The 26883-nt window shown below is 46.0% G+C and overlaps 1 protein-coding gene across 2 annotated transcripts in view; it reads right to left on the bottom strand.

Annotated features, from left to right (window-relative positions):
- LPIN2 (lipin 2) overlaps window positions 1-26883 on the bottom strand; it is a 608403-nt gene that overhangs the window by 210467 nt on the left and 371053 nt on the right. For both annotated transcript variants that reach the window (XM_078687465.1, XM_078687464.1), the window contains exons 10-13: window positions 7671-7764; window positions 7073-7142; window positions 6878-6967; window positions 4239-4318 (exon numbers count right to left, since the gene is read on the bottom strand). In XM_078687465.1, coding sequence (XP_078543591.1) covers window positions 4239-4318; window positions 6878-6967; window positions 7073-7142; window positions 7671-7764 — 334 coding nt within the window. The remainder of the gene's footprint in view (window positions 1-4238; window positions 4319-6877; window positions 6968-7072; window positions 7143-7670; window positions 7765-26883) is intronic.

Raw genomic sequence — 26883 nt, forward strand, 5'->3', positions numbered from 1 at the left:
AGCCAGAGGAAAGCAGAAATTATGTACAAATAACCCTTTAAAGTACCCAATGCAGAGCCCTGCTGGGCCAAGGTAATGTTAAAAAACAAAAAACCTGGGAAAGGGATGCACACAAAGGATCAACCGGTTTGGTTCTACACCATGCCACAAATTTTCTCCGTGGGATACCCAGCTGCCAAGTTAACAATACAGACTTCAGGCAGAAGGCCGAAAGCTGTCAACTGTCACCGCTCAACCTCCATGCATGAAGGTGGAGCATTGACAGGTTCGGGTGCAGAACCCACCACTGCTGCTGCGACAGAAAATCCTTTCGAAGGGGGCAGGCTGATCGGAGGACCGATGGCCATGCTCAACAGCTCTGGATAGCTAACGCTCCGAGCCCAGTCCAGAGCCACATGGATGACTTGGGCCCAGGCGTTCTTGATCTTCCGGAAAACTCTAAGCAGAAGTTGTATGGGCAGAAATGCATATAGGAGGTGTGAGCTTCTCTCAAGACGAAAAGTGTTTCCCAGCGACAGCAACCTTGAAAAGTCCAGCACGCAGAAATGCTGACATTGCTCATTCTAGGCGATGGCAAACAGATCTAACCAAGGCTCTCCCCACTGATGAAAGAGACCTTGCACCACGTCTGGATGGAGATGCCATTTGTGATCTGCTAGGCAACTTTGGCTGAGTTCGTCCACTCTGGCGTTCAGAGATCCCGCCAGGTGCTGAACCACCAAGGAAATGTCCCGAAGTTCCACCCGGTCATGAGACGTAGGGCCTCTGACAGGGGGTCCACAACCTTATCCCACCCAGTTTGTTGCAGTACCACATGACAGTGGTGTTGTCCGTGAATGTCTGCACTAGCCTTCCCTCGGAGGATAGAAAGGCTTTGAATGACAGCAGAATTGCCCGGAGCTCCAATAGGTTGATGTGGAGTCTGGATTCCGCCGGAGATCAGAGGACTCTACCTTCACCTCTCCCAGAAAGCCACCCCAGCCAGGAGTGAATAATCAGTCACTACTGTCAGATCTGGCTGGGGAAAGGAGAGGGGTCTGCTGCTGACCCATTCATGGCTCGTTAACTACCACTACAGATCTTTTGGAACTTTGTCCGAGATCTGGACCATGTCAGAGTTTCCCCTGATGCTGCGCTCACTGGAACTTCAGGTCCCACTGCAGAACCTGCCTGCATATGTCAGCAGGCATGTGTCACAAGCAGGATGAAGGATGACATGAGGCCCAGCAGCCTCACAGTCAAGCTGCACTGAAATCCAGGATAGAGGCTGAAACATGGGTAGCAAACGCTGAATATCCTTGACTCGCCATTCAGGAGGATAAGCCCGACACTGCACTGTGTCTAGAACAGCTCTGATGGAAGGGAGCATCTGAAAAGGGAGCAGGTATGACTTTGGGATGTTTACAGTGAACCCCAGTAAATGCAGGAGGTCGGCTGTAGTCTGGAGTTGGGAGACCCGCTTTCAACATCCAGTCGTTGAGATGGAGAGGACTGCCACCCCGATCTCTACAGATGAGCTGCAACCACCACCATCGCGTTGGTGAACGCCTGAGGAGCACTGACTGGGAAGGCCAAAAGGGAGCACGGTTAAGTGAAACTGCTCATGGCCCACCGTGTACCGCAGGTAACAGTTGTGGTCAGGCAGGACAGGAATTCAGAAGTATGTGTCCTTCAAGTCCAACATTACCATCCAGTCTCACGGGTACAGGGCAGACAGGAGTTGAGCGAGAGTATGCATTTGAATTTCTCTTTTATCAGGAAAAAATTGAGAAGACGCAGGTCTAGGGTATGACAAAGGCCTCAGTCTTTATGGGGCATCAGGAAGTAGCAGGAATAGCAACAACGACCTATGTTTGAAGCCTGAACCCGCTCTATAGCTCCTGTGATAAAGAGAGCCACCACTTCCTGACAGAGTAGGGAGACATGGTCCTCCATCAGCCTGTCACAAGTCAGTGGCATGGGTAGAGGGGTAGTCACAAAGGAGATGGAGTAGCCCCTTTAGACAATCTAGAGAACGCAATGGGTGGATGTTATCGGCCTTCAGATGCACAGATGACAAACTAAAGAGGCTTGGTGGCTGCGGCGAGGGATTGGGTCCTGGCCCGACCTCCGGCTGACCCACGAGGTCCGGAGGTACCATGTTCTCTGCTACGCAGGGGGTTGAGAAGCTTGCATAACGTGGTGGCTGGACAGGTAGAGACGCAGCTGGAAACCCCTTCCATGGCAGCGAAAGGCAGACTAGGGTTTGTGAAGGGCCATGGAAAGGCTCAAATACCTGGTCTTAGCTCTTCTGTCCTTGACGTGCTCTAGTGCCGGGTCCACATTGTCCAAAGAGATGAGAGCCATCAAAGGGCATGTTCATAAGTGACGCCTGGACATCCCCTGAAAAGCCAGTGGTTTTCAACCAGGCGTGTCGCCTAAGGGCCACCGACAATTAAACCGTTCTCCCTAGTGAGTCGGTTTTACCCAGCCCAACACATATGACAAACTTAGCTCCGTCCTTCCTGTTACCAACAGCTTGGGCGAGTATGGCTTTTGACTCCTCTGGGACCACAAGCAGCACCTGTGCAACCAAGTCACAAAGCAAATGGGAGTATTCACTCAAAAGGCACGCGCTGTTCACTGACTGCAGTGTGAGGCTGGTGGAAGAAAACATCTTCCTTCCCAAGCTATCCAGCCTCTTTGATTCCCTGTCCTGTGGAGTAGTAGGGAATGCACCAAGACTTAGTCTGCAAATGGAGACTTCTACTACTTCTACTACCAAGCTATCCAGGGTGTGTTGTTGGGTAAGGAAGTTGCCGTCCCCTTGGGCGGGCGATGGTGGTGGACAACTGTCCTACTCGCAGAAACTCCTATGCAAGGCTTGGACCAGGTCCAAAGTAGAAAGTCCGTGAGGGCTTTATTAGAAGGGAGAAGCGGTTTGGAAGCGGTGATTCCTGGTTGAACCACCTCCATCAAGATGTTTGTCTTGATGGAGGGCAGCTGAAGGACCAGGCCGTTGGTGCCCTCTTCACCACTATAGCAAATGAAGCTCCCTCCTCCATAGCCAGGTAGGAGGAGGGACCAAGCCAGTATCTCCGGATGTGTCCAACCCAGTGGCATCCGCTAAATCCTTGCACCAGGTGTCCTCAGTGAGATCTCGGGGCTGGTATTCTTCAGGGTCCAATGGCCACTCCATACATCCCCCAAGTCCTAGTCCATAGGAATAGGGCATAGGCCGCAGCCTGGATGGAATGGCTCCAGTCGGAGCCCATTAGGCTCTTTGTTGGAGTAGGGGATGAGAAAGAGGGCAGCACTGGCGATGTCAATCCCAGGGGTCCAACTGGTGCTGGGGCGAACAAGCCAGCAGAAGACCAGTGGGAGCCTCTCCTGAGCTTGTGGGGCCAAAAGGCACTCTAGCGGGATAGGCTGTCCAAATATGAGGTGCATGGACTCATAAAACTCTCTGCATCGCTCTGGCTCCTGGAAACTTGGGAAGGCACAGAGACGGCCCAGGTACAGGCTCAAACGTGGAGCCAGGTCTCGAATACTGACTCTGCTTTGTCTGATGACTTTGACAGACAGGGCGAAGTCGAAGACCTGTTCGGCTTCTTGTTCTTTTTATGCTTGGTGGACTTACCTGAATATCAGGCGACCTTCAGTGTGTCAATATGCATTTGAAGTGGCTCTGTGACCGATTCTGGTACCTTCCTTTCGACCCGGATTTGAGACCATTGAGGTGTCACGTGGCAAGGAGCTTGAGGGAGCGCTCCCTCAAGTCCTTGGGGTGCATGGCGCGACAATCGCCACAGGTCTTGGCTTGTGATCATGCCTGAGGTACCAGAGGCAGACGAGGTGTGGGTCCTTTACCGACATTTGTCAGTGACAGGCGCCACAGGGCTTAAAACCAGCCTTCCTCGTGGACCTCACTGCCACACCAGGAGACAATGTCTCAAAAAATCTCCGACAAAAGGTCCAAAAAAGGTCTTCTCTGAATTTGCTCTGACTAGCATAGAAAGAAAGGAACGGACATCAGCGAGCCGGGGTGGTGCCTATATAGTGAACGTATGCGTTACCTCCAATGCGGATGACGCCATGCGGAGCCGAATGACGTCACCTACTGGCACAGAGGGGTTCTGCGCACAAAAAATTCAAGATCTAGTCTGATGCCTGGGAATAACTCTAAGGTAAGTAATCTGCAGCTAGAAGTTTCTATCAGATAAAAAATATTAACAAAACCATCGGCTTGTGGATCATACCTGTCAGGGGATTGTTCTTTCATATTTGCTAATTCTTCACTTGTTGGCACCGCAAGAGATTTACCATCCTTCGTCTCTGGCTGCAAAAACAATACAAACAGATCATTAACAAAACTGCCTTTTTGTGATTATCCATATTCAAAATAATTTAATTTCTCGTTTTATTCTAAATCCAAGGTAATTATAGAATCGTCAGTACTACAACTACATATTTTAGATTAAATCAACAAAAAAAAAGATGTTTCAGTAACTTTGATATTTTAAGCTCCAAGCCTCATCAATTCATTTATGCTAATACTACTATCTACAGGACAGAACAAGTAACAGTGCCAAAATATTAATACCTGTACTACTTGTCAATCCTATTGCCAGCAACGTTAATTAAGTACTAGACAAAGAAATTAGTTACTGACCTGTAACTCCATGTTTCCAAAATTGAAATCTTTTATATTCACATGCTGAAATCCTTCTACGTGGTCAGGCAGGGAATCCAAAGTACATTAAAATAGCAGTGTAAAAAAAAAAAGGACATAGATATATATATATATATATATATATCTCACATTATGTATATCTTGTAAAATGGCCATAGGCCTGAAACACATCATGTTTAGTAACAAACCAACCTAATTTAGAACCCAAACGTCAACCAATGAGGTGGAAGCTTAAGTGTGCATACTCCACTAATTTTTTTCTTCAAAAGCAGGAAGCAGGGTCACCTTTAATGAAACAGGTTTATCGGAACTGCATGTCCCACTGCTAGGTCAGCTACTGCGTCCATATCTAGGCAGTAATGCTTTGTGAATCTATGCCTGCGCCTCCAGGTGGCTGCACAGCATATGTCTTTCAAGGACACCCTATCAGAGTGCTGCAGCTGAAGCCGTGTCCCTGGTGAAATATTTTATAAATGCACTAGCTGCCCGTCCCGACGATGTCCGGGTATAAAAAAGATTTACCTGAAGGACGGCAAACTTTACCGAACGCTACCCCACCGCTTTCCAATGCAGCAGGCGTCTTAGAATGCACATGCCCACACACAACAACGCTGAAGGGCATGCACACCTCACGACGTGCATGAACGCTAATCTCATCACAGTGAGATTAGCGTTCGTGCACGTCGTGAGGTGTGCGTGCTGTTCGGCGTTGTTGTGTGTGGGCGTGTGCATTCTGACACGTGTGGGCATGTACGTTCTGAGACACCTGCGTTTATCCCCGGTTGAGATCGGTAACGCTTATGCCCACAAAGGTTGCTTCGCAACATATGTTATTAACGCCGCCTGAATGGCAATGTGCGTGATTGCGGCGCACCTTGTGTCTTCTATACGGACATGTGGAACAGGATTCGGCATCGGAGTCGAGTGTATCGGCGTCGGAGGCTTCAGCGTCGAAGGCCTCGGCAGCGCCGGAAAATGCCAATGCGGAGCTGGAGCCGGCATGAAAGGCATAAAAGGCGCAGGAGCATAAGCCTGGGGGATGCCCAGATTAAATGCTAATGGACCCGTGGGACCAACCGGTGCACCAGAGGGGTACATTGCCCTGGAGTAAACTCCATACATGGCATTCAGGAACTGGGTAGGATCCTGACCTGGAGCCGGAAAGGCTGGACAAAAGCCCCCAGGTTGCTCTTGAGGGAGCGGAGTCTTCTCGACCTCGGCCTCCACCTCAGGCTGGTGCACCGGGGTCGACGAACCTGCAGGCAACAAAGCCTCGCCCTCTCCTTCATCTTTTTCGCCACCTTCATCTTCTTGACCTGAAGTAAATGGGATGGATTCGGAGAAGGATTCGGCAACTGCTTCGGTGACACAGGCGAATCCGCACGCGAAGCCTCACCCTCGGAGACCTGTTCTTCCGAAGCCGAGGCCACCGCCTCCTTTCGAATTGACTTGACCTGTGACTTCGGCCTTGAACTAGAGTCTTTCTCAGATTGATGTCGAGATTCATGACTCCTCTTTTAATGCTTCTTCCTCGAAGACCTCGAAGCATGTGCCGAAGACGACTCCGTGTGCGACCTCAAGCGAGACCTCAACCGCCGAGTTCGTGACCTCGAACTCTTTTTATCCTTTTTGTTCTTCAATTTCGCTACGAGGAGTTTTGTCTCCCTCTCCCGGAGTGCCTTCAGAGTCATCTTACAAGAAGGACAATCTACGACGTCATGATCGGAGCTCAAGCACCAAACGCAGCACTCGTGTGGATCAGTGATGGACATCATCTTGACACATTCTCCGCACGCTTTAAATCCAGTCTTCTTCGTAGACATCGCGACAGAAGACAAAGAAAACACCAGTAGAAATACAAAGTAACAAAGTTAGAATACAGCTACAGACGATCCCTTGAACACCGTTAGCGTCGACGACGCGGAAAAAAGGGAACTGATGTCATCACGCCGGCGTGGGCCTATTATGGTGTCGGTGACGTCAGCGGAGTCGCGCGCGATGCCGTGCCTCTGTGACGTCGTCGGCGCGAAGCTACAAAAAGAATTTCCGAATGTTGCTGGCGCAAGGGGATATTCACAAGGTGAGGAATCCACTGGCAGATGTATCTATCAGAACTTCGCGACTCTGATAATAAAATTCTAGTCTTTGTGAAAACAATCAGAGTGTTTAAAGAATCAGATAGAAGGAATGGGGATTTTCCTTTACCTGTTTAGCCATGCTGTCTCTCTTGCGCCAGAACCACCATCTCCCAGACTTCTTTGGCATTTTCTCTTTCACCCAGGATTCAATGGTGTTCTACAAAAACGGAACAATTGTGTAAACAAATTGCACTAACAGTAGCTCACACAGACTTTATTTGGCAATCCAGCCTTTAAAAAGAATATTTTTTATTACATTTACCTTGGGTAAGCTTTTCTGGAATACTTGCAAGCTGAGAATCATGGGTGCAGCCAAGGCCCAGTTGTAGTACCTGTGCAAATAGATATTTTCTCAGTGTAGCCACGTTAAAATCACCAAGCACAAAACTGCATTTACCAGATCAGTCAAAAAGTGCTTATGAAGAAATAAAACAATAGAGAAGTACTATCAGAGACCAAAACACATTCATATACTGTGAACAGGTTACACACGGTTCACTACCTCATAAATGACAAAACAAGGTGAGGATTTATTAAAGGGTTACTTTGTCTAGCAATGAATAGATCACTCATCAATCTTCATGTTCGTTCATGTATATTTGTTACATGTACATACAACAGCAAAGGAACAACTAAGCGGGCTGGTGCATACTTACATTCCATAAAGAAGTATGTTACGCCTTTCATTCACACAGTACATTTTCAGTAGCTCAGTTATCAAGTGGAGATGCATCAACAGCAAACAAATATATGAAAGCATGCAAGGAAGCCTAGCATTCTAAAATATTTCTAAGAAGCATGAGCTAAATCCAAACATTAGGTGCAGAAACAATGCTTGTAGAGAAAGTATGATGTATTACCTGTTGTAAATTCTTACTACCAGATTAGGATTATCTATGATTCCAGGGTTTTCAGCAAACTCATGATATGTTATGATATGTTCTTTGAATTTTTCTAAAAAGGAATAGAAAAACAAAAAACGTTTTAACAGCTGATGTTTGTGAGCAAGCTACATTGCACTTTACTGGTATCAACTTAACCACAGCTTGTCTTTATTTAATACACTACTTGATCCTACAAGAACTGGCTACACATGGTAAGAATTACATTTCTTTCTAATGAAAATCAACATTCTTAATGTGATTGTGTGATTCAAACGCAACAATTTTTCTGCACAGAGCTTAAAGGAAACACAAGAGCTGGGGCAAGGTCAGTAAGAAATCCCCTGCTTCCTAATCTACCTCTCTATACACTAAGACTAATAAATGGCTGTTCGATGTTTGAAAGAGATTGGGCCTCATCTAAACTGCAAAGATTTCAAATGTGCAAATGTTTTCACAAACTGAGTCATATTCAAATAAAACTGTTCTTGACAAATGATAGTCAAAAGCAGCCATTCATTTTAGGCGCAACCGAAGTATACTGATGTCAGTCTCTTTACGCAACTTTCCAACACAGGAAGGCAGAGCCACGAAGAACACTGACAACTGGTGTGGAAAACTAGGGCCCTGAATGAGGAACAGCCCTGTCCACAGAAATCCGTTCACAGAGCGGGGATGATGGGTGGGTGGGTAAGGAATCTTGAGGCTACATAGAGTCTCTACCAGATAAAGCGTCTGATAGAGACTTCTAGCTGCAGATTCCTTTACTTAGAATAGATACTCAAGCAATACCTCCTCGATGTTGGGTCTGCAAAACAGTTTCACACTAGAAAGTCCTACAGGACTGAATGAGCAAAGCGCCCATCCTGACAGACATGAATGTTCAGGCAGTAATGCTTTGTGATCATGTGCTCATATTGGTGCCTGGCAGATATCCAGGACCGGAACTCCACGTGCTAATGCATTGGTCGCAGCATTAGCTCTAGTAGTATGAGTACACAAGCCCTCAAGGGGATGCGTCTTGGCCAATGTGGAGCAGAACTTAATGTAGAGCAGAATCCATCGGGAGATGGTCCATTTTTGCAATGACTTTCCCTTCTTCACTCCATCAAACCCAGCGAAGAATTGGTTGTCCACCCAGAACTCTCTCATGTGGGCAAGGTAGACTGACAACGCTCTTTTTGGGTCCAGAGGGTGAAGTCGCCCCTCTTCCTTGGAGGGACATGGCAGAGCGTAAAAGGTAGGTAGGGTGATAATCTACATGAAAGGGAGTGACTACTTTAGACAGAAAGGATGCTCTACTGCGTAGAATCAGCTTGTCTAGGTAGATGTTCAGGTATGGAGATTTGGAAGACAAAGCCTGAAGCTCACTGACCCCTTCAGGTAGATATTTTCACCACCTGGAAGGCTGTCTTGATGGTAAGTAGCCTGAGAGGACAGTTGTGCAATGGCTCAAAGGTGAGCGCTCATTAAAAAAGATAGGACTAGATTAAGGTTGCAGTGAGGCATGATGAATGGCAAAGGTGGAAACGTGTTGCAAACATTTCAAGAACCGATTTACAATAAGGTGATTTAAAGAAGGATGGCTCTTCTGCCAACAGCAGACAGGTTGAAATGACAGACATATAGCCCTATAAGGTGTCTAAAGCAGAGGCCTGCTGGGCAAGGGAAAGGATAAATAGAAGGACCTGAGAGAGGAGAGCAGAAAGAGGATCAACCTGTTACTCTGCACACCATGCCCCAAACTTGACCCAACGGCAGATGTATATCCCACAATGCACAGGAGTAATGGACCAAAAGGCACACTGTGTTCACGGACCGCAGTACCATGCTGGTGCAAGAAAACATGTTCTTTCCTACGGTAACCAGCCTCTTGGATTCCCTCTACGGTGGAGTGGTGGAGAATGCGCCAAGATTTGCAAGGGAGGTGGAAGCTTCGACCACCAAGCTCTTCGGGGTAGAGTGTCACAAAAAAAATTCTGGATCCAGTCAGAAGCCTAAGGGATAATTAATTCTAAGGTAAGGAATCTTTGGCTAGAAGTCTATCAGATACACTTTACACCTGGGAAATAGTATTTGAATCTTATTTGAAATATGATTGGATACCATCTGCTAAGTTATCTAGTATCCGTATCTTCTATAGAATCATACACTTGCTCAATACCACACAATTTGTGAGAGGATTTGATGATGGAGCAGAATGCTCAGCTTATACCTCCTCAGAAAATGTGAATGGGACGTATAAGTACTAGCATTGCCAGTAGTTCTGGGGTTAATGCCTTAATGCGCCCAAGGGAGGTTTGTTCTCAAATACCGGAATAGCATGTTTTATACTCAAGGTTCGTTTCTGCATCACTCTTCCTTTGTTAGCATTGGTGAAGCAGATAACAAGATGGTCATCGAATTTCCTCTTACTACTTTCGTGCACTCGATGTAAAAACGGAGAGCTTTTTTGGGGTAAGTTGGATGAAGCCTCTTGTTCTCCTGAAAGTGATGTGGTGGACAGAAAAAGGTGAGGAAGGAATTGGACTGGCCCACAAAACGTTTGTCAAAAATGAAGTACAAGTCTGCAGCACCAACTTTTTCAGTGAAAATATAGAGGATTTGCATTGATTACGCAAGTACCAAGTTAAGGTCCAGCTGAGGCATCATGGAAGGCACCAGTGGGAACAAGTATACGAGTCCTTTTAAAAAGAGCATCACAACTGGTGACTTGAATAATTTTGGTGAAATGCCAAAAGTGGTGACAAATAACCGTTAAAGGTGCCAGCTGCAGAGCCTTGCTGATCCAGATATTGTACATACAACTAAATACCCGATAACTTGGCCAGTTAAGGATCAACTTGATCTTTCCAGCACCACTCCACAAACTTCTCTTAACTACCCAAATATATAGATTTCACAGATGGGTGGCTAGTGGCAAAAAGAACACAGACTACTTTAGCAGCTAAACCGAAACCAATGCAGGTTGTGGAGATTTCGGTGCAGGATTTTGCCTGTTACTGAGATAGGAGGCCCTCCCGTAGCGGTAGACTGATTAGATGGCAAATACTCAGGTTCAACTGATCAGGGCACCACACTTTCCTGTCTCAGTCTGGAGTGATCAAGAGGATATGAGCCCACTCTTTTCTGATCTTCTTCCGAACTTGGGGCAAGAGAGGTAGTGGTGAAAAGGCGTACAGGAGACATGTGCAACACTGCAGACAGAATATGTCTCATAGTGGAAACTCCAGTGCCCAGTAATCTTGACAATTCGCATTCTCAAGGGTAGCAGAAAGATCCATGTAAGGCATGAACTAGTAGGCGAAGATGCCTTGAGTCACCTCTGGATGAATGCACCATTCATAACCCACCAGATGATGTCTGCTTAGCTCATCTGCCCTGACACTCAGTGAAGCCACCAAATTATAAACTATGATAGAGATCCCCTGTAGGTCCAGTCATCTCCAAATCTGATGGGAGAAATGCTTGTAAATAGTGTAACCATTGGCAGTTGCTTGCTGCAGCATTCCAACCCATTATGTTTCTCTCACTATGCCACTATAGACAAAGGCTCACCTTATGCAAATCAGTACTGTACAGCGTCTCCAAACACAGGGTCCAAAACCACCCTCCTTGTTGCAGCAACAAATGGCAGTCACGTTGTCTGTTAAGACCTGAACCAGTCTCAGTACTGCCGAGAGGATGGAGCCCAGGATTGAGCCTGAAACATCATGATCAGACCCTGGAAGTTCTGACCTCGCTACAGGGGTGGAAAAAGACTTGAATACTACCAAGTCAAGGATGGGGCCTATGAGAGGACTCCTCTGCATAGGCATCAGGTGGGACTTTAGCTCGCTGATGGAAAACCCCAGGTATGACAAAAGTGTTACCATTGTACAGAGGTGGTCCGTGACGGACTGTGGTGAGCTGACCTTCAGGAGCCTGTCACGGAGGTATGGGAATACGTGTATTCCTGACCTGGGAATGGGGGTGCAACCACCACCATCACATTTTTAACCACTCAAAGGGCAGAGGTGTGATCAAAGGGTAGAACGGCAAACTGGAAATGCTGCGACACCAGCACAAGCTAAAAGCAGTGTCTGTGAAATAGTAAGACAGGCACAGGAAACTACACATGCTGCAAATCCAAGGACACCATCCAATCCACTGAATCCATGGTGAAAAGGACCATGTGCCAAAGTCAGCATATTGTATTAGTTCTTCTGAAGGAAGGCGTTCAGAGGGCAATGATCTAAAATCAGCCTGAACCCGCCACCTTTTTTGGGCACCAAGAAATAGCAGGAGTAACACCACTCAACTTTCTGCACCTTCAGGACTCTCTATGGTCCCCTTGGCCAAACGCAACAAAACTGCCAGAAGAAGGATGGCGGCAAGATGTACTGAAGTTTGAAGCGGGATGTAAGGGGAGAGGGGGATGTGAATAGTCATGGAGTAACCTCTCTGAACAATCTGCGATAATTAATTATCTGATGTAATGTAATGTGCACAAGCTAGGGAGAAAGATTTAATTCTTCTTCCAACTGTTGGAGTATAACCATGGTAGGAGAAATCAAAGTAGCTTGACCACAATTGCAGGAGGCGAGAAGGAAAAGTATTATTCCTGTCCTTGATGGTGTGAACAACGTTTGCCATCACTGTGTCTTCCTAAGCCTCAAATAGGCTGTAGCACAAGTTGCGAGGGCCACTGCCTGCGGCAGGAGACATCCCACAAATTACTTCTGAACTGCAGAACTGATGAGCCAGAAACGCTGGCACGAGGGAGAAGAGAGGATCGACACATGGACGGATTAACAGGTGGGTGAAGCAAGGAGGAGGCAACACAGGGTACAGAGGGAGTAGTGGGTGGGAGGAAGGAAGAGCAGCCATCTGAGTTCAAAGTGGAAGGTATAGGAAGCTGCAACAATGAGCAACTAGAAAGGCCAATAGTTGTAAAATAGTCCCTCATGCTTCGGAATGGAAGCACTCCATTAGAGGTGGAATGATGTACCCAATTAGCCAACAGCATGAGTTGGGAGAAGCACTCCACTGATCTAAGGTGTGATTGACAAAATCTTAAACCAATGGCTGAAACATGCTGGACCAAAAAGGCTAACGGTCAAATAGGGCAGACTCAAAACCTACTCTATTTATATTGTAAGAAAAGTGTCTGACTGGCAGCTGAACAATCAGATCCCAGACCTAAAAACAAAATGTTTGCTTAAACAAAAAGTGCTCTAGTCCAGTAGGTGGTCTGGTAGTTTACTTTAGACGTGACTGTCAGCTAAAGCAAAGAAGCCAACAGTGTAGACATGCAGTGAAGACTGGTGGCTCAGTGGCTAATCCATACACTGCACAGAGATCTGTCTGACCTTACAGTAACTGGTTTGAATCCAGGTGTTTCCGTTCAACCTTTAATCCTCCTGAGGCTGATGAAATGAGTTGGGTAACAATAAACGTGCTATTTAAGCACCAAGAGACCCTTTAGAGTGAACATCGGCTTTTCAAATACAATTTATGTTGTTATCCAATCAAATCTGGCTGCAGGATTCTGAATAACATCTGTTCAGTATATATTTTGGAATCCTAAGAAACAAGAAAGCTGCAATAGTCTACGATCGATCCGGTAATGGCAGACAGAGAATATTTTTGCTCTTCCAAGAGGCGGCAACATATCTCAACAAAGCACTTTACGGTAGGAATGACAATAGGGGAGTACTAAATGAACCTACAAATATCAACGTCAATTTCAAAACCCAGATTCTTCACACGAGGAGACCGGGGGGCCTGGCGGGCGTTTAGTGCATGTTAGATAGCCAAAAAAGTAGGTCTCAGGAGGTTGTTGCTTCACTAAACAATCATGATGGTGGTCTTGCTGATATTTAGAATTTTATTGTTAATCAATCACTGCCTATTCAACACAGTCCAACTCCATGCATGAATGGAAGCTTGAAGCCCTGGAAACTAAGGAGCCTCAGGTTGTCATTAGGGTATATGGAGGAGTATTAAATGGCACCATAGACGTTGTACAGACCTGGGGAAACTAGAACGCTTGAAGATCACCATATTCGATCTGGTGAAACACTGAGGCAAAGGATGTAAAAAATACCATTTGGTAGCGTTCAGTGAAATATGACCGGATCCAAATACAGACATCCAAGCATTTTTTCAAACAAAGGAGAGGAAGAGTATTGCTCATGGTACTGACAGTCGAAGACAAGCCCGAAGCAACCACTGACAAAACACCTCTGCCATTGTCCACCACTGCGAATTCAAAACCACAGGGGCCAACACGAACACTGCTGCCAGAATCCTACAAGGAACTCACCCATGCAGTTAGATTATTCAACATAATCTCCCAGTCATATGACAAAAATTCTTTCCAAGACATCGGCTTCATCATAAAGGAATGAGAAAGATTGAAAAGATAATGTCCCCTGTGTATCAAGAACAGGATATTTTAAGAATCTGAATCACAATAGTTATTTAAAAAATATCTGACAACTCCTACTAACAAAAACAGACGTATTCAATACCTAATCTGTTCTGAGGCCAAATAACAGTTTACTCAAGTGGCTTCCAGATCTGGGAGGTACTTAATGAGTTACAAATGTTACACACTAATAATCTGTGTGGAGTAATGTAGTTCTTGGAGTTTGAGTCCTCATCATTTATAGGCATTGTTTTTTATGCTTTAAAAGCTCATGTGCCCTTGGGTCACACTGGTATTTTCATTCAGAGTCAATTTATTTTGTCTCACTCTTGAACAGTGCCAAATATGGGTTGCAATAGGAAACAGGACAGGTCTTCATTTTAATTTTAGTAGAGCTACGTGGAAATCAGACACTACCTAGGGGAGTAAACTGGGATGAGGTCTCATCACCACACAGCTATGGAACACTGTGTAAGGTTCTTTGGCACAGAGAGCCTGAATTTCACCGATTCTGCGTGCCGAAGTAATAGCTACTAGAAAAGCAGCTTTTCATGTAAGGTGCTGTAAGGTTGCCTTATGGATCGGTTCAAATGGGGGACCCATGAGTTTGGAAAGAACCACATTCAGTTCCCCATGAGGAGATGAAGAATGCACAGATGGGGACACCTTTAATCCCTCTAAGAAATATTTTAATACAGGGATTTGGAATAATGATCTGAGATGGGGACTTTCTATAAAACATAATGGCTCCAAGATGCCCAGTTTTGGCTAAGTGCAGAAGATAAGGTAATGTAACTTCTTCCTGTTCCAGCAGAGGATGAAAATGATGCTGAACACAACATGTGAAATCTTTTCCACTTGAACGCATAGGAACTTCTAGTGGAAAGACATTTGGATTTCTTAAGTATATCCATGCACTCTTGAGAGAGACCTAAAAGTCCATATTGTAAGAATTCAGAAGCCATGCTGCCAAGCTCAGCGAGGGAACGTTGGGGTGGAAAATCTTACAGCCTAGCTTGTAGAAGAGATACGGTCTGCATCAAAATCTCCTGTGTGGTCGCTCAGACAGGTGAAGCAGATCTGGATGCCACTACTGGCGAGGCCATTCTGGAGCAATCAGGATCATTTTGGCTCTGTCCTGATACAGCCTGTTGAGGACTGTTGATATCAGAAGAATGGGAGGAAACATGTATACAAATGTCCCAGACTAGTCTATCAAAAAGGCATTCTCCTTTGCCCCTGCTCGCTAGAACCTGTATGCGAAGTCTGGGGATTTTTTGCTGTACTCATTTGCAAAAAGGTCTATCTATGGATGCCCCCATTCTCTGAAAAGGTCTCTTAGGATGTCATCGTGCAGAATCCAGTCATGCTGTTCTGCAAAATAGCTGCTTAGAGAGTCTGCTTGCATGTTCTGGACTCCTGGCAGGTGGACTGCAGAGATTATTAAACCCCTCGCTAGGAGCAAGTGCCAAATCGCTTGCGCTTCCACGGAGAGAGGGCGAAAGCAAGTCCCTTCTTTCTTGTTCAAATAGTGCACTGTGGTTGTCGTATTGTCCGTTTGGACCAGGATCGAGTTGGTTTGAATGGCTGGGTAGAATGACTTGGGGGTTAGGTGGACTGCTCGGAGCTCCAGCATGTTGCTATGATATGTTTGCTCCTTGGTCGACTACAGTCCCAGTGTCTGTAGGGTACCCATGTAAGCACCCCAGCCCTGGAGGGAAGAGTCCGTTATGAGCGTTTGAGTTTGCGTGGTCTGATGAAGAGGGATGCCAAATAGTAGATTTGGGTGATGAGCCCATCCCGGTAGGGATGCTTTCACAGCCTGAGATAGTGTGAACCTGTTGTCTCAATGATCCGTGAATTGATTTCACTGATCTTCCAGATTCTGATCCAAAGATCTAATTCTCAATCTGGCATTGCCAACCAGAAAAATGCATGATGCCATGGATCCTAGAAGAGACACCATCTGCCTGGCTGATAGAGGTGGGGTGTGCAGGATTTTGTCACACTTTTGATCGATTGATGATAGTCTCTCCTCTGAATGTCAAACTTTTACGACCTTCGTGTCTAGGGTCACACCTAGGTAGTGTAGCCGTGGGATTGGAGTTTGGATTGACTTCTCGATGTTGATGTGGATACCCAGAGATCATAGGGTCTTGACGCAGATATGATAGTGTTCCTTTGCTTGCTCTAGAGAAGAGCTTTTTACCAGCCAGTCGTCCGAATAGGGGTAGAAGGATATTCTTTGCATCATAAAGTTGCTACTACAACTGCCATGCACTCTGCAAACGTGCGAGGAGCTGACTTCAGGCCGAAGGTTAACACCTTGTACTGTTAATATCTGGCTGCCACTTTGAACAGCAGGAATTTCCCAGGTTTCATGGCTACTGGAATGAGGAAATCAACATCTTGCAGATCGATGGAACACTTCCAGTTCTCCTGCTGGAGTTGGGGGTATATTTGGTGGAGCGCCAACATTCAGAATTGTTCCATGCGGATATATTGTTTAGGAGACATAGGTCCAGAATGGGTCTGAATTCTGTAGATAGGCCTTTTTTCTTTACGAGGAAATACAGGGAGAATACACCTACTCCCCGCTGTGAGTGAGATACCTCCTCTATTCCATCTTTGCGAAAGAGAGTGGAGACTTAGCTCTGCAGTAGTTTCAACGGGTTGCAAGCGGCATGTGAAGGTGGAACCGCCGTTGGTGGAAGCCGAAAACGAAATGAGTACCCATTTTCTACACTATCTAAGACCCATTTGTCGTTGTTTATGGTGCAGCACTCGTTGAGATACTTGGATATACCCCTCTCCTCATTGGAGGGGGAAACAGTGAAGGGGAAGCGAGAATTAATTGTTTGCCCGGTGTCTGTGAGGAAGCTGGTTGTGGTTGTGTGGCTCCTCGCCCACGTGCTGAGCGACATGGCTGGTAGTGCGGTTTTGCCTTTGCTGCTGTGAAAACCAGTATGGGCTTTGAACCCTCTGATGGCCTGGTCGCCGGTCATAAGGCCTGTACTCGCGGCGAAACTCCTTTCATTCCTCTACGCCCACAGCCTTGAGTGTATCTATCTCTGCCTTCATTTGTGCCATTTCGTCATCCACATGTGACCTAAACAATAAGGTGCCCAGTGAAAGGTAGGCCTAGTATGCATTGTGGAGTCTCTGGCTTCAGAGCTGTCAGATGAAGCCATGAGAAATGTTGTGCACACACGCAATGTGAATAGCCATGAACTGCAAGATCTGCCCCATCTGCAGCTGCGCGAATCAGTTGATTAGCAACTAAACCGCCTTCCTGTAGAATCTCATCAAAGTCTTGCCTGTCTTCTATGGGAAGTTTTTCTGATAATCTGGAAAGTGAGTCCCAGGGAGACCTGTTGTACCATTCCAGTAAAGCTGTGGCACAAGAGACTTTCATAAATGAGGCCAAAGTTCTGCATATCTTCCTGCCCAAGGAATCGAAGTGTTTGCTATCCTTACCATGAGGTACAGAGAAGAGGCCGCCACCGAATAAGTTTTCTTGGCAGCAGCGATAATGACCGAATCTAGTGTTGGGTCGGAGAGTAGAAATAAAAAGTCTTGCTCAGGCGCCTTGTATTTCTTTAAATTTCCAAGTGGATCAGTTCGAAGGGAGGCTGGAGTGAGAAAAATATCCATAACTGGTTGGGTAAAACCTTGGAACAGAGGCTGCAATAGACGTGAGGAGGACCTATGATGCAAGATCTCGAAAATGACCAAAGAGGTTGCAGGGGGTGTTGAAATGTCAAAATTCAGTTTGGTAGCCCCTCTAACCAATACCTCACTGAAGGTATTGAGGTCGTCCACGGGGGACATTCTCACTGGCGGATTAGCACTAGGGGGATGTCTGTGCCTGATGGTGCGATGTAGGCCGCCAAAGCCGCCGAACAGGAGTAGAAGATCTTGGTCTGTCTCCATGGCGGACATGAGTAATAGATCTTGGTCGGCTCTACAATGAGATCCACTCCGCGACCTGGTTCTGTCCCGGCCAAACAAGCTAGAGGAGTCTTTGCTCGTGGAGGTGGTCCTAAAGAAATGTCTTTGGAAGAGACCTTGAAAGCGAGTATGCCTGAGAGTACTGAGAGTACAAACCAATTGCAGACACTCTCAAGCCATCTAGGAGATAGGTGGGTGGATCCCTCTGCTGAATGGTGAGGTTGTTGTCCTTGCATGGAAAACTGTGTAGAGGCTCTTGGAGGCAAGAGAAAACCTTCCTTCCCTGATCAACCTCTGCTTAGACCTGTCACAAAGTCCTGGAGAGGAATGCGGCCTCAACGTCTACCTACGCCTCTCCACCGGTGTTGGAGATTTGGAAGATGTGTCTCTATGTCGGGTGGAGTGTGGCTGCCAGTGACGAAAAAGTACCTCTAGACGTCTGCGTGCCGCAGATAGAGGTGTACGGCTTGACGTCGATTAGCACCAGGTTGCCGTCGACAGAAAATTGGTATGTCTTGACATCGATCATAGCCTGGTTGACTGTCAACAGAGGATGCCTCGACAAAGAACACCGTCTGGTTGGCGTCAGCGTGGGTGTGAGTCTTGACGTCGACCGTCTCCTGGTTAACACCGGCAGATGTGATGAACGGCTGGATGCCAAACGTGTACACTTGCCATCGATGAGGGGCAACGTTGGTGGAAAGTTGTTGATGCAGACTTTGCTCCCCTAAGCCTCAATGCCGAACGCCGATGGTCTGCAGTTGACTGAGTGCCCAGCAAGTGAACTTGGCTCGCCGTCGAGTGGTGAAGCAGGGATGAAGACCTGCGGCGTGGACTTAAGACGCCTTCAATGAAACTCATCTAGGTGAGTTTCTCAACGTCAGTCTCCGTTTTTTTCCACCAACAGATGTTGCAGGCATGGGGTTCCCATCTGGCACCTTTGACGTTGAGTCTGACAGAGAACAAATCAGTATTTTCTCACCTTTAGAGGGGGATCTTGTTCTCTTCTCACACTTGGTTGGTAATCTTCTTCTAGAAGCCATCTGGACAGACGGAGGCCCTTCTGTAGAAGTTTTCGATCTTAAAGACCATGATGGTGGATTCTTTCTCTGTCTTTCAAAGTATCCCTAGAAAAATCTGGCAATGGTGACAAGTCTCTGGCAGATGGGTAGCTGGTAAACGTAACATGCAGGCAGAATGAGGGGCTGTCGTGTCCTTTTTTTGCCACAGGCAGGGCACTTGAGAAACAGTGGAGACATTTTTTGACAAGGAAAAAAACAGGTTTTTTTGTCAGGAAAAAGTAGTTACTCTAAATAGGAAAAGACGTTGACTAAGTGCAGAAAAATTTGTTTCTGAAGAGATTTTGACAGAAAGTAAAAAAATGAGTGAGCTATTTATTATACATATTCTCCGGAGTCCCCGCACTGGGCGGGAATATTCAGTGCTTATGACTATTGATGAGGATCCCCTGGAAGAAAATTTCTGGTTCTCTTTGGCACAGTTGTGTCCGAATGATTTTATGAACCACCTTAGCATTGATCGTAACTGAAATAGCCTTCAATGAAACCCTTAACACTTCCATCAATGCAGGTTAGAGTGAAGCTATTCTCCTGGAAAAAACCTTTAGCAGAATTGCCTCGACAGTTATTGATTTCAAAGAGGCAGGCAGTTAAAATATTATTGAGTGAGCATTCACCAGCACTGCCTTATGCTGAGGCAACGAGGCACCTAAAAGAGGATCAGAAGAAAATGGAGACAGGAAAGAGGAGGGAGCAAAGAGGAGGAAGGGAGGGAGGGAGAGAGAGAGAGGGAAGGAGAGAGGGAATATGGAGCAGAAATAAACCATCACAAAAGGTAAAACACTAATGACAGCACACTGATATTGCCACCTTCTTCATAAGGGAACTGGGGACCCCGGGGCTCCGCAAAGCTAACTCGGAGGGGTCCGCAACTGCTTAGAAAACGAAATATTAACAGATTAATAACGTGTGCATAAATAAAGAAACTCAATATATAATTTTAAAACGTTCTGTAAATGTGAAGAAATTTGAAATGGGAGGCTCAAAATTAAGTAGGTATCCTACGATTGAGCCATGAGAGGAGTGCAAGTGCATTAAACAAAATACACTATGGAGAATAAGTGGCCGTAATTGCATTTAGAAACGCACTAACGTTCCGATAAAATAACAAGTTTTTAAAAAATATTTGTTTGTGAATTAAATAAAGTATTTACTCATTTATGTATTTGTTGTATGAATGCTTGTTTCTGTACTTTTTGTGCATTGTTTTGTGCGTTTCAAATCATATAAAATGTGTAGGCCGGGCTCCCCAGCTTCCAGTTATGACTATGTGGGGGTCCTCAGATTTCAAAAATGATTTAGTGGAGGTCCCCATTTACCAGTAATGATTAGGTAGGTGTCCTAAGAAGTCAAAAAGTTAAGAACCACTGGTCAAGTACATGTACAAATAGATCAGACAAACATTTGAATTCCTGCCTGTAACGTTTTATCACCTGTAATGTTTTATCACCTCACTCTACACAGCCTGATCTTCTTTTCCTTCCAATCTGAAACATGCACATACACTGTTCTCCTTAATATTCTCCACAGGAAAGTCTGAATAGCTCAGTGAGAATCTCTGAATCACAGCCTGCATAGGAGCACTCCCTGAGCCAGCTAAATAAGTTGCACCTTAATTACACCTACTTAACATCCAAGATGAGCATTTCGTGACCATACAGGGGCTAAAAGCTCAGAACTGCACAGAGTGAAAACTCATCTTTAGTTACTCCTTCTGTATCAATAAATTATTTAAAGAAGATATTGTGCTACTAGATTTCCAACCAACACTTCCAAATCCTCAACTGCAAATAAAAATCAATTCACACTCAAATATACTGCCCGACTTCTAGTCCATGCCAGCCTGACTGTCATCTACAGAATTATGGACATTTTAATGTAGGCTCACCTCCAAGCACTCCGTGAACGGCATGGCGTCCACCATTCGGTCCCCTCAGGTTTCAGACTGAAGTTGCGACATAGTGCAGCCACGCGTGTAGGCTGGACAACCTACAAAATATTTTAGAGCGACTATCTGCACTCTTACCAGTCTCTCATGTCAACACTCATGAGTTCTTTGTTGACCACTTAGAGGACATGTCAGATGGTTTCCAATGTCATAAGTTAGTTACAGTTGTTAGCAATCGAAAAAGCTAAGGCCAAATTACATAAATGCTCCTCTGCAGGAACAATGGTAAAAATCATTCTTGGCATTTAGAAAAGTGCCCTCTTGACAGACATAGGTTAAGGGTGGCAGCTCCTATCCGTGGCTTGTCGTCTGGTATGCCAGACACGGACCTTGCTACTCTGGATCGCACAAAAAGTAGCCAGAACCCTATGGACCCAGCGTAAATCAAATTTTTCCCTTACCCTAGCTGGTGATAGCAAACGAGTCTGTGGTGGAATGAGAATGAAGCAAGAGGGCAAACTTGTCGCAGACAGTAAAACAGTAAAAGGTTGAGCCATGTCACCTCTAATTCGTCTAACTTAAAACATGAGTCTACATAGATGAAAAACACATTTTGGACTATCTTGTGGCCCCATAATTCTTGACTGGATACACCCGCGCCAAAGAGCAGGAGGAATCTGGCAAACCATTAACTGTTGGGCACTCAATAACTCAAAATGTTTCCTTCTCTATTCCCAACGCAGCAAAAAACTCAATAACACTAGAATTTGGGACCACTATTACCATCACACAGGAATCAGTGAGAAAGAACAATACATTTATATAGAAATCTCAGCTTTTAACTGCAAATCGAATCTATTTTGGACTCTCAGAAAAAAAACACCCTGAGTTACACAAAATCTCAAGACTGTGCTGGAATGCTCCGATCTGGAAACCAACAGGAGAACATGAAAAGCACCGAAATGGTCACCATCGTAAGCCAACTTCAATTTAAGACACTGTTGCAATGTGCTTTTTTCCGCCCTTCCTTCCCCTTTAAATCCTTGTGTACTTTTTATCCTGGTACCTGCCACTCAGTTAGTTATAATTCCAATTAGAATTAGAATCTCTTGTGGTTCTCTTTGGTCACTCTGCTCCGAGACCTGCACTGAGCAATACTGTGCCTTATTTATTAAAGTCCCTTCTTCTTATTTTGGACTTTGTGACTTATTTTACATTGAATTTTACATTGGCGACGAGTTTCAAGGTACCTGCTACTACAGAAGGCACAGGAGTGGTACAATCTACATTGGGACCTTGGATATTTTTGTTTCACTTGATCTGCACTTCACCTTGGATTTATACAACAACCTGGATGTGGATAAATAATTCTTCTATTCACCACCGAAATGTTCCTTTTTCCAAGGGTTTGTATGGACTTTTTACTGATTTTCAACCTATTGGAGTAACCCAGTTTATGTGCAGCATCTTTCAACTTTCAACGGCTCCCCACTTCCCCACCCGAGCAACATTGACACAGGTGCGGCCTCACCTGAAACCATGGAAAACTGAAGCGTCTTCACATTCTTGTGTTCCTGCTGGATGACGCAAGGTATTCTATGTCCTGTTTCTACAGCGCTGTGGATTCCTTTGAGGTGTCTTGTGTTGTCACGCAGTGTTTACATCATCACGTAGGAAAGCGTAATTACCATAAGGTAGCGTGCCTACGTCATCATGTTTCCGCCATCTTGAAAGTGTCTGTTTGTGGAAAAAATCTCTTAATGATGATATTTTGAAAGCACCTGCCCCTGACTGTAAGGATAAACTTCTTTCCTTTTCAGGACTCTGTGAGTACTACAGTAAGTTTATCATGAATTTTGCAACCAAAATGGAACTTTTGAGAGAGCTATCAAGAAAAAATGCAGAGTTTTGTTTGGGGAAAAAGGCAACAGGAAGCTTTTGATAACATAAAAGCAGAAATGATAGCTGCTCCCACACTTAAACCATATTGTATGAACAAGTTGCGTGTGCTCACTGTTGATGCTAGCCTGTATGGTCTAGGTTGTGTTTTGTCTCAACGTGTAGGGAAAGAAGAGTGAAATGTTGTGTTTGCCTGCCGCACTCTTAACATCACTGAGAAGCGTTACGCTGTTATCGAGAGAATTGTTGGCCTGTGTCTGGGGTGTGGAACATTTTCGCAATTATATTTGGGGTGCACAGTTTGTTTTAAGAACGGATCACAAACCTTTGGGGTCCATTCTGTCTGCTGGAGGAGGTCTTAATGCTACTGCTCGCATAGCTGGGCTTATGTCACATTTACAGGAGTATAGTTTTGCAGTCGAATATGTTCCAGGTAAAATCAATGTAACTGCAGATTGCTTATCAAGACTTCCATGCAGAACAGATGATAATTGTGAAGATGATGAAGTGGTTGTTGACCTCACTGAAATTGTGTCTGGAAAATGTGGTTTCATCTCTGAGGAGATGTGGAAAAGAGCTATGAATGAAGATGATATTTTATGTAAAGTTGTTAATTACACTAGGATAGGGTGGCCTTCTAAAAATGATGTTCCAGCTGAAATTTTTCCTTTCTGGAAAATTTCTGATGAGCTTGACATTGAAGGAGATTTGATCTTCAAACAGGGGAAGTGTATTCCTCCATTGTCTCTTCGCAGCCACATTTTGTCTGAGTCATGAGAGCCATTTGGGCATGTCCTCAATGAAAAGGTTGATCAGGTCTGTCTTCTGGTGGCCTGGTTTAGACAGGTTTGTGGACAAAGTTGTGAGAGAATGTTCTGAATATCAGCAGCGAAAAGATGTGTAAGTGTGACCCTGCTCCTCTCATTTCAGGTCAATGGCCAGATTATCCTTGGCAGAAATTAGGCTTGGATATAGCTGGTCCTTTAAATTTTTTGCCACAAACTGTAGGTTTGCCTTGGTGTTAATTGATTCTCTTTCAAAATGACCAGAGATCAAACTGGTGCCCCATGCTACTACTGAAAGTGTCATTCTATTCCTTAAAGAAGTTTTTGCCCATGAAGGTTATCCTGAAGTCCTTATATCTGACAATGGTGTGCAATTTAGGTTCCACAAGATGTTGGATTTTCTTAAGTTTTCTAATATTAGACATGTGACTACAGCATTGTATGAACCTCAGGGCAATGGCCAGGTGGAGAGATATAACAGGGTTCTCAAGCAAGACGTTTTGTGGGCACGTAATTTTGGTGCCCAGTGGAAGGATAAATTGAGAGAAGAGCTGTGGTTGTACCGCATAACTCCTCACAATACCACCTAAGTTTCACCTTTCCGTTTATTGAGAGGTAGAGATTCCATTTCCAAATTGTGTCCCTGGTGGTTCAAAAAAGCTACGAAGAGTTGTAACTCTGATGTCAGTGTTGATGATGTAGCTCAAAGGGTGGAGGTTAAACAACTCAAAAGTAAATGTCAGTATGACGTCCATATGTAAGTCAAAGAACCTTCTTTTACTGTTGGATAATGGGTAAGAATACGAAAGACTGACATTGTACATAAAGGTAAAATTAAATTTGGCTATTCAGATTGGTAAAGTCAATTGCAATAGTGTTGTCACCCAGGATGGTAAAGTATAGAATGTCAGACGTGTTACCAAATGTATTAATGTTACTTCTTAGTTTCTCCTCAGGGGAGAAATGTGTTGCAAAGTGCTTTTTAGGTTTTGCCTAGCCAATGCGTACAAAGTACGCATGCGCTAGCAAAATCTTATGTTTTCCTCTGTGGGGTCGGGTATCCGCCCCCTCCTTCCATTGGCTAGCTCCATAAATGGAGGCTAGCCATTGGGAGGAGGCTCTGTCCGTCAATCTCGGACCAGATTCGGGGGAGTTCCCGAGAATTTTCCCCTTTTGGCTACGTCAGCCGAAAGCCTGTTCTCGGGAACGCCCCCGAATCTGTTCCGGCATTGACGGCACCCGGAAGAAGTCTAGGTGAGTGCTTGCTTTCATCCGCAGGCTAATCAGAGGCGGCCTCCTGGTATTCTGAGACTCCCTCCCGCAGAGGGAACCGATCCGCGCATTGCCGTCTAGCGAAGAGGCGAAGCCCCTGCCAGGTGGGTCGGGGCTGGGAACACGGCAAAAGCAAGGGAGGTTCGCCCGCTCACAGCCCGCCCAATGATATGCTAGTGGAGCATCTCGAGACGCTGCCCGGGCTGCAGCAGAACTACGACCCAGGGCCCTCAATGTCCGGTAGCTGTAAGGGGACGGGGTGGGCTAGAACCCACAGAACGGCCCCCCGGCAGGAGTCGGGTGAGGTCCCCAGCGCATACCGGAACAGGACCCCCGAGGATCAGCCTTTGCTAGGGCCCGGCAGTCCGCCCGTGTACGGGGGCGCCAAGGGAGAAGCTACCTGGCTCGGCCTGAGTTCGGCCTGCGGAGGAGAAGGAGGATGTAACCTTGCGGCCAGGAGCTGCCGTCCTTGGAGATCGGGAACCAGGTTCGCCCCGGCTGCAGCTGGTGAGTCTGGGCTGGATCGCCTCCTGCATACCAAGGAGGAACGTATCCTCGAACCTCGCAGCAAAGCAGGTTCTGGGCAGGGGATAGGGCTGAGTAGAACGTAGGGGGAGTTCCGCCTGGGAGTGGCGCAGACAGCCCACGTTCCCCCACGGCCCCAAACTTACCCAGTGTATCGTCTACAACGAGAGGGGACCAGCTGCGGGGAAACATGCCCACGTGATGCACCGCCGGAGTGAAGGACGGCAGCCGAGAGCAGGGACGCGGATCAAGACCCCCCTGCCATCTTCCCCACGCAACGAAGGAAGAGAAAGCGCAGGTTGTTACAAGACACCGGCTGTGGCAAGGTAAGGGAGCAAAGGAAGGAGCGTACGAGAGCTGCCAATAAGTAGTAGTAGTACCGGTTTGGTTTCGGGGGTGAAGGGAGCCTGCAGCGGCTGGCACACAGAGGTCAAAGTCACACGACCCTGAGGGCCTGTGTGAGAATAAAATTCGGGGACCAAAAAGTAAGGATATCACAGGCATAGTTCTCATAAAAGAATACGTCGAGACTGTTGCATGACGATGGTATACATGTGGGTTCCTGTAGTGTAGTGGTTAGCATGTTCGCCTCACACGAGAATGCCCCCCGGTTCGAAACCGGCCGGAAACATTTCACAGCCTAAGACCTTTATAACCATGGGTTAAAATGCTGTCATGCACCGAGCGGTAGCTAGCATAATGGTACGTTACAGTAGTTTAAAATTATTATGCTGGGTCTTGTAGCTTAGTGGACTAATGTCTACTGTAGGAGGCCTGTGTGTGATTTCATAATCACAGGCTCAAATCCCGGCAGGTCTACTCAGCCTTTCATCCTTCTGTAGTCGATACAACAAGGAACATCTTACGTTCAACGCCATGCTGCCCTAGGGCCAAGGTGCACTTTACAAATGCACATTACGTTATGTCATGCAAAATTCCGGAAGCTATGCTATTAGGCCACGTCTCGTAAAGGTGAGCCATTTGTTGCCAGTGAACAACGTGTGCGACAAAAACTCACTCAGCTACGGGTTGCACCATGTATCGTTGGGCAACACTTGCTTAATCTTCCCGACGGCCCCCAGCAACTAGGGACCCTTATGGGTAAATTGCTGACGCTTTACAAACGTGGATTATTATTTGGTATGGGGTCGAGTAGAAATTTCTAAAATGGTAAAGCAAAATTAGGGGCGTTACTGTCTAGTCCAGAGTTTAGCATTTCCTCGAGACTCACCCAGAGGAGGCCTCGAGCATTTATATATAGAACACGAGGACATTGCGAGTCACGAGAGCTGTCTCCGGTAAATCTTCGGCTGAGAAGGTTTGGAAGCCGCAGACAGTGATAGCTACATCTTATTGTGGCAGCCATATGACTATAGCACAG

Source organism: Lissotriton helveticus, chromosome 4_1 (assembly GCF_964261635.1).
Source record: "Lissotriton helveticus chromosome 4_1, aLisHel1.1, whole genome shotgun sequence".
NCBI lineage: Eukaryota > Metazoa > Chordata > Amphibia > Caudata > Salamandridae > Lissotriton > Lissotriton helveticus.